The following is an 8,761-nucleotide window of genomic DNA, read 5'->3' as shown; positions in this document are numbered from 1 at the left end:
ATCCTCCGGCTCCGTTAGGGTTCTCCACCACTCCCATTTCTCTCTCTAAATCCTCCATTTTTCTTGTTTGTTTCTCTCTCTATGTTCTTCTCTCAGCTTCCTTCTTCCGATTCTCTCGAACTCCAATTTCTCGTCCTCTGATTCGGATTCTGCTGTTGATTTTGCTGTTTCCATCCAATTTGTAGCTCTTCCTGTTGATGTTGACAATGCCTGCCACCGATTTCCAGGGTTCTTCGTCGCCGTTAACCAGCATTGGGCGTTCGATTTTCAGTCTCCGGCGTGATCAGGTTCATTCCATGGAGGGCGGCTCCCACGAGGGCGTGCCGTTCGATTCGGAGCTCGATTCGTTCCAGAAGCAGGTCGCTGAGCGGTTCCAGGACTTGTCGACGGCTTCTGGCGATGAGCTTCTGACGCTCTCGTGGATTAGGAAGCTTTTGGATGCTTTCATTTGCTGTCAGGAGGAGTTTAAAGCGATTTTGTTTGGGCGTAAATCGGCAATTTGTAGACCGCCGATGGATAGGATGGTTGCGGATTACTTGGAGCGCAGCGTCAAGGCGCTTGATGTTTGTAATGTGATTAGAGATGGAATCGAGCAGCTGAGGCAGTGGCAGAAGTTGTTGGAGATTGTGCTTAGTGCTTTGGATAATTGCGGCGACAAGAAGTCGCTCGGTGAAGGCCAATTTCGCCGCGCGAAGAAGGCTCTGATTGATTTAGCAATTGCAATGCTCGATGAGAATGATGCCAATTCTCCGGCTCTTGCTCAGAGAAACCGTTCTTTCGGACGCAATAATGGTACCAGAGACCGTAGGGCTTTGGGGCATTTCCGGTCGCTTTCATGGAGCGTTTCGCGTTCGTGGTCTGCGGCGAGGCAGCTTCAGGCAATTGGGGGCAATTTGACCGCTCCGAGAGCGAATGAGATGGTGGCTACCAATGGCCTTGCGGTCCCTATTTTTACGATGAACATGGTTTTGTTGTTTGTAACGTGGACTCTGGTGGCGGCGATTCCGTGCCAGGACCGCGGTTTACATGTTCATTTTTCGGTGCCCCGGCAGTTCCCATGGGCGGCGCCTATGCTTTCCCTTCACGATCGGATTTTAGATGAGTCCAGAAGGCGGGAAAGAAGAAATTCTTGTGGATTGTTGAAGGAGATTCATCAGATCGATAAATTTGCGCAAATTATGAATGAATTGGCCGATACTGCACAGTTTCCATTGGCGAATGATAAGGAAGAAGAGGTGAGGGAAAGAGTGCAGGAGCTGTCCCAGATTTGTCAAACTATGAAGGTTGGCTTGGATCCTCTGGAACGGCAGATTAGAGAGGTGTTCCATCGAATTGTACGCTCAAGAACTGAGGGGCTTGATTGTTTAGGGCGAGGAAATACCCCTGAATAGAAATTATCAGATTCTTGCAGATTACAGGACATCTTCAAAGTTGGCTTCGAGAATTGTGAAAAGTGAGTAAAATAAACAAAAGGGTAAGAGGAGTTTCTTTGTATTAATCAGTGTGTATTGTGCAAGGAAATTAGATACGGAATGGACTCTGACATTCCTCAATTGCTTACTTTTTTTTTTCCTTTTCTTTTTTGGGTGGGTTTGGGGATGGTGCTTGTACAATCCATTTTGTGTCTACGTACATCTTCGTTGATGTAGCTGTTCTCTGTGATATTTATTACTCGGTAAATACAATTTGTGTTGGGGTAGGGATATATATCTTTTGATCAAATTTTGCGCACTACTCTTTTGATCTTGATACAATTAATTCAAGATTTGACATCCTCTGCAGTGATTGTTTGATTGATTAAGAAAAACGAAATGGTTTCCCAACGGCCAATGTTTGGATATGATTTTTAAGTGCTCTGCATATATATAATGAGTTCCATTTGTTCCCCCTTTCTTTTGACTTCTGGATTACATTTTATGTAAAACTCTTTCCCCTTCTTCCATTTTGCAGGGAATCCATTCAAAATTGTACGCGGTAATTCCCTGCTTCTGTGAATTTGACAAATGGGAGGCCACACACACACTCTCTCTGTCTCCATCGCATTACATTTCTTTTGAAAAGTACCAAAGTTTTTACTTTTACTTATTTATTTAATTCATGAAGGATGAAGATAAAGCATAGGAATGGTTAACTTTCTGTGGCCATGTATGTTGGGCATCTGTGGGTTGATAAGAAGAAAGGAACATAGCGAAATTCGAATCTGGGTTTGGGGAAGTGGGTGCATTGACCCATGGTTGGGAGGAAGGATCAAGGGGAGTATGAAATTGACCTCGGTTTCTGCATCCATGTTGTGTAAAAAAATATTTATGTTAGCAGAAGAAGCGAGCGCCCTGAGGCTAAGTCGATTCTGATTCTGATGCTTCGCCGCTGGAACACAAGCTTTACAGTTCTTTTTCCGGACCTTACACCAATGAATGGAAATCTCAGATGGTAAACTTGCTTTGGATTTTGCCCCTTTTTTCCTGCGAAACTAAGTTGGTCCTTCTGTTTTTTACATTGGAGTTTTACTTCTACCCATGATGTTTAAAATTCTGACAATAGACTAGTTTATTATGAAGTCCATGGTGTTCATGCATTATGACCATTGTCAGGTCATTCAAAAGGGTTTGTATTCATTTTGCAACTTGCAAAGAATTGACCTAATATTTTATTTTTTGGTCAAGCTCCTTGTTGTTGACTTAGAAAAATGTGCCCTTGACCATGTTTTGACATTTATTTTTAAGAAGAGGGTTGTACTTGTATTAGAGAAACAACAGGGGTGTTTTGATGATTTTCTACAATTGACTTTTCTTTTGCGCATTTGACATTCCATAGCTTCCAAGGACATTCATCTCTCCCGATCTTTATTTCAATGTTGAATTTAATGTTACATGTTAGCCCTTCTACATTAGATAAATAACTTTATGTTCTGATTCTTTAGGTTTTTTCCTTGATACTAACATTACCTTAAAATTTTGGAAATTACAGTTTGGTGTCAAGTCTTAACTGTCTTTCTTCATTTTTCCCTTTTATTTTAACCAAAGGTTCAATTTTCAAGTGGCAAAATTGAGGTTTTCAATTATTGGTTCTGTATGAAATGAACTTTGCCTTCGCATTACATGAAATTAGTGCTCTGAAGATTAAACTTTCTCAATCAAAACTTGAAAATAAACAGTAGTACTATTTAAAATATTAACTACTATTTTTATATATGGGCTACACTTGATAGTCTTCAGTATCCTCTATACAACATGGGCAAAGTTACAGTTGTTTAGGAGAAATGAGAAAAGACGAAGGGCATCATATTTCAGAACTTGCTTAGCTGTATGATTCTTGGTCAAATTTTCATATCAAGTTTGGATCTATGGAGACTTGGTTCATAATTGTTACCGCCTAAACTTTACTACCCGGATTTTGAATTACAGCGCTTTGGCAGAATCTGACCATTTTATTCTGTATCAAGTGAAAGATATGGCTGATCGTACGATCAATAATGCATATTTTGGGTAGATGGGTACCATAAAAATTGGAGAACCTTATAAATCTGTGGTCCCTCCTACAATAATTGCTTAGCTGTCGTTAGCTTCAGGGTTTTAATGCCAAAAGTTCTTGATTGTCTTTTCTTTTCCAACTAACTTCTCTCTTTTTAAGTTTGTAATTAATGCAGTTGCTATTATGACAGGCAGTTTGACGCTAGCCTGTAGAGTGTACCAACCATTTGAAGGTTCCAACTTCCAAGTGGTGCTATTAATATTATCAGCAACAGTCTATTTTCATTATTGTGATCGCATTCACATTATATTTTGAGTACATTGTGATTAGTCTTTATTTCTTCTAGAAGTGTCTTCTGCTGCTGCTTCAGCATTTTTAGCCTCTCATATTTTTCTCACGTTTCTTACTTCTCACAAAGTTAAACACTACAATTGCAAGGGATGCAAGTAGAGCTGACCCTGCAATGATGATTGGAGTACGCATCTTAAACTGTTTTGAATCTTGAATTTTCTCTTGTTTTGCCTCTTTTGTGGATTGTTCATGTTTCTCTCTCTGCGGTGACCCGCTTTCTTCTCTTGCTTCTTTGATTTCATCTTGTGTTTGAAAACTTTTTCCTTGCTGATTAACTCCTTTTTCTTCATGCTCGTGTTCAGGGCTTTGCAAATACGGACTTGCTATATATTCAGGTTCGTTATTGGTTTCAAATTCTTTCGATTCCCAGGCACTTCTATATGTTTCCTTATTCCCCTGTTGCTCAACAATTTTATGTTCTGCTTGAATCTTTCCATTTGGCTGCGAAAGCTCTGGTTTGTCTGGTACTTTTGTGTCTCTATCAACTGCAGCTTGTGATTGTATTTTGATATCTGGTTGTTTATTTGTCATGGTTGCTATACTGCCATTATGTGCTTCAGAATTGGGCTCTCCCTTTTCCTTTTGATGATTGGCTGTTCCTTTCGATGTTCCTTCATCCAATTCTATTCCTTTCACACTTCTAACCTTGGGGATGATGATTTCGCTGTCAACTATCCCTCCGTTGTCCCATCTTTTGGGGGCCTCGGCAATTTCCGTTGTTAGTTTCTCTGATTTTTCACTTTCAGAGTAGTGATTGGAAACTCCATCAATATGTTCCATCTCGTCGCCCTTCAGCTTCTCGGTCTCTTCTTGCGTTGTTTCTGCAAGATATTCTCTCTTAGGAGATGGCTCAGGCGTGGCATTTGCTCCTTCAAATACTCCATTAGCAGCATCTTCTACGAATTTGGTCTCTCTGCCAGTTTCAAACCCTTCAGTTACTTCAGGAATCTCCTCAGCTTCAGAATCCTGAGATTCCAATGCATCTTCGCCAACGTCTTGCTCCTTCACCTCTTCAATCCCTACCCCGAGGATCCCATCCACCAATTTGGGCATCACAATCTTCAAGATCGATTCTTCGTCATTATACGTCGCCTTGATCTCGTCCAAAACCACCCCATCCGGAATCCGAAAGATCTTCTTGAACCTCCTCGTCTCTGTTTCTTTCTTGTACATCCATCTCGTAATCTCCATTCTCTGAACAGGTTGCCCCCAACCGATCTCGATCCGAGTACCGGTTCCATTAATAGTTATCCCAATGTCTTCTCTTGAAAAACCTGTGAGTTTGGCAGTGAGAATGAACATGGAATTGGTTTCATTAGACCAGAAAGGACTGGGAGTTCCTCTGGCCAATTGGAGCTCAAAGTTTGAGAAGGAGGAGCTTGGGCTGATCTTTAGCTCAAAATCTAACCCCATTGGCATTGATTTGAAGTTGATTTGAAAGTTGAATTGAATTGGCTTAGGACAAAGGCTGTTATAGGAAGGGAGAAAGCAGGGGGTAACAAGCAAAGCCATGCTTTTGCTCAATATAAAATCACTGTAATAACTTGCTTGAATCTGATGGATTTTGAATAAAGTGCTTATTCTTTACTTTTCAAATATACTATACTATGATGAAGATGATGTTGGTTGCTTTCTTCTTTTGCCTTGGAGGGAAGCCACAGCTCTGTTGATGCTTTGAATACTTAAATCCCACCTTTTTTTTCTCATCCTATTTTCTTTTTAGTTGGATTCTAAATTTAGTCTTGATTAGGTATTGAATTTCTATCGATATTTCTATATGTGTATTTGACATCAGCAACATAAGGGTAGGTATCAAAATTTTCATCGATATGTCAGACATTTCTATATGTCTATGAGTTTGACATCAGCAACATAAGGGGTGCATCGACCTTTCAATTATTGCAAAAATTGCAAATGTTAATTTATTTGAAAATGGTGAAGTTTTTATTTGTTAATTTAAAGATTTTATAATGACTAGATAGGTTGATCAAGTGGTTGATAAATGCGTTAGGGCAAATGAATTGATTAATCGACTACTAATATTTACCTTGCGTGCCATGTCACAATAGCATTTCGTTTATGCCTTTTTTAGTACATCAAGTAGAGGTGGGAGATTCGAACTTATAACCTATAAGTATTAATTACTGCTGAGTTTAGTTCGTATTGGTAGCATTTTGATTACACTTAACAACAAAAGTGAGATGAGATAATTATCCTAATTTACGAAGCTAAATACCTTTTTTTTTTCTTTTTTCGAGGAATGGCTTTAGAATTCTCAAACTTGAAGAAAACCTTTTTCTTAGTCAATTATGTAATTAACATTCAAGTAGTTTTAAGATTAAATAAATTAAAAGATGATTAATTGGAAGTCACTTTTATTATTTTCATGTCTGTCTCTAATGATACAAACTAATCCAACCATATATTTTTTCTCATGTGAAAATTATATAATTGGATCATGTTCCACTTTGCTTCATTTTTATGTACAAAAGAAGAGGTAACACATAGATGAACTCTCTATTAAACAGATATCACAAAAATGTCTAAAAAAAAAAATTTTATAATTTTGTCTAGTGACTCAAGGTTTGAAATTCGTAAAAGCATTAAATTTAAAAATTTATCCTTCAATATTAAATATTCAAGGAAAAAATAAAAATGGAAAGAAAATACTGATTTCAATTATGGAAAAAAAAAAAAAAAACTTTTCATAGCCATGGCAATATAAATTTTCTCCTCATTTTTTCCTCCTCTCCATATTTGTTATTTGACATTTGTGGAAAAAAAAAATTTCTCATCCCTCTTTTCTCCCTCTTTCCCATATTTGCCATAGAAATCATTTGCCCTACAAAAATCCTTCATCCCTCTTTTAAACAACAATGAGGTGAAGTCGCCAAGGAAGAAACCAATATCGAATCTACTGCCATTGTAGCCGGCCGACGTCGTAGCTCATCGTCGTAGCCAATCGCCTCGTGAAATAGTATGGCTCAATCGACGGGTTGCTTTTTTTTTTCGTTACCACTAGCCGTTGTGAACAGCTAGTTGCTGTCGGAAAAAAACACATAATATCAATAATGGACGATTTGGTTAAAGTTGGCTGAGTTTCTACTTTTGATATATTGGTATATATCATACAATCAATTTATCAACTCGGTTTATAATGTAATTCTCAAATGTATTTGGGTATATATTATAATAGCGACGAGACCATGTTGCGGTAGGGATTCGAATTCACGACTTTTATCAGTTCAGGTGGACGGTTTTGAGTGGTTCCAAGGGAGGGGAATGACAACAATTTTTTCCATTTTTGATTTTTGTTATTTTTTAAATATAAAATGTATACTTCGATGGAGTCATTTTATCCCCGTTCGGATAATTGTGTGTTGTGTTATGTCAATCAACGTGTAATAAATATATAAAATAGTAATATCAAATTTGATGATCAACATTAGAAGTAATTTGGTCTTTAGTGAGTTAAAATTCTCAATTTCATCCTTGATGTATTGGTTGGTTTTATGTATTTTAGTAAACAATTATCCTAAATATTTATTAATTACTTTTTCTTTTATATTACTTGTAGGAAAATTAGGGTAGGCAGTCAAAATCTTTGATGTATTTTAAAATATGTCACTTTTTTTTTTGAAATTTTTGATATTGCACAAATTTTCACTTATATCAATAGTTATTAAATACTCATACTAGTAGTACATCAGATACTCATACTCACAATAACTACTCATACCAGTAGTACATCAGATACTCATACTCACATCAAATGTATATCACATACATATTGTACAGACACTCATATGAGTAGTATATCAGATGTATATCATATTAGTAGTATAAATCAGATGTATATCACATACATATATCAGTAGTAAGATGTATTACAGATATATATAATTTAGATAAAGTTGTCATTTTAAAATTGGACCTCCGTTTTGTTTTTTTTTTTAAGTTTTATATTTGAAAAAAAAAAATATGGTTGCTATTTTGCTAATTTTACTAAATGTTTTTTGTCATATTTGCAACGGTCTCTTATTTGTAATTAGCAAATTATTGTATGAGTTTCTTTATTTGACAATGCGTCTCACCTCTACTTAAGGTGACCTAAGGCTTTCCCTTTTGAATGTGAGAAATAATTCCATTCTCTCAAAATTGACTTGGTATCGAAGTAGTCAATTAAATGCTAGCATGCCATCACCGTCCATTGGTAGGTTGTATTGTTCTTCCTGTTGTCGTGTTGCTCTAGTCCTTGCGCCATTGAAGTTCGTTTGTTTACCTTGTTCTTTACATCACTAAGAATGTTGCTCTAGTGGCAGATCCAGAATATTTGTTCAATGAATTGTGGATCGTATAAAAATAATTTGAACACATTGATATATATTTAGTTTATATATTTTGATACTAAATAGGTTAAATTACAAATTTTTTCTTTAAACTTTCACTATTGTGTTTAATATATCTCAAAATTCTAAAAAATTCTTAAACTTTAAAATTTAAAACAAATATCTAATAGGTTCTTGAACCAATAGATTTTTTAACTCAGAGACAGTAGTACAACCATCTTGTTCAAATAAGGTTGTTTGAACCAGTAGATTCTTGAGGACCTATTAGAAGTAAAATTGAAAATTAGGAGAGCTATTAAACATAACTCTCAATAATTAGAACCAATTAAGTTTGATCAATAAGGCATAGAACAAAATTTCTGTATAAAATAAATATAGAAGAAAAAGAATGAAACTTTTATAAGAATTATAGAACTTTTTATGCAATAAAATATTTTAAAAATAATTTACTGAAACTAAAAATTTTATTTATTTACTTTTGACATAATAAATACTGAGTTAACAAAAGCACCATCAACTTATGAGGTAAAAAATAGTTGAAAAACTCAACTTTTACGCAGAACCTAAAACGTTGGGACAATATGCCAATC

At 36.3% G+C, this 8,761-nt stretch overlaps 1 protein-coding gene and 1 non-coding gene across 10 annotated transcripts; one reads left to right on the top strand and one right to left on the bottom strand.

Moving 5' to 3' along the window:
- LOC111013496 (protein BYPASS1-LIKE) lies at positions 1 to 5,409 on the top strand. Of its 9 annotated transcripts, none has more exons than XR_015788857.1 (5): positions 2 to 1,474; positions 1,951 to 1,974; positions 2,104 to 2,430; positions 3,662 to 3,703; positions 3,818 to 5,409. It is a non-coding gene; the product is annotated as a protein BYPASS1-LIKE (transcript). The 9 variants fall into 9 exon arrangements; XR_015788856.1 differs by having other exon boundaries at positions 3,662 to 3,720; XR_015788855.1 differs by having other exon boundaries at positions 2,104 to 3,720; positions 3,818 to 3,946; positions 4,125 to 5,409.
- LOC111013495 (uncharacterized) lies at positions 3,847 to 5,235 on the bottom strand. Its single transcript, XM_022287942.2, has one exon. The coding sequence runs from the start codon at positions 5,233 to 5,235 to the stop codon at positions 3,847 to 3,849; it is 1,389 nt and encodes a 462-aa protein (XP_022143634.2).
- Positions 5,410 to 8,761: the final 3,352 nt, after the last annotated feature.

This window comes from Momordica charantia, assembly GCF_013281855.1.
Source record: "Momordica charantia cultivar OHB3-1 chromosome 11 unlocalized genomic scaffold, Mcharantia_2.0 BLBB01000011.1, whole genome shotgun sequence".
NCBI lineage: Eukaryota > Viridiplantae > Streptophyta > Magnoliopsida > Cucurbitales > Cucurbitaceae > Momordica > Momordica charantia.
This window is presented reverse-complemented; position numbering and strand designations above follow the sequence as displayed.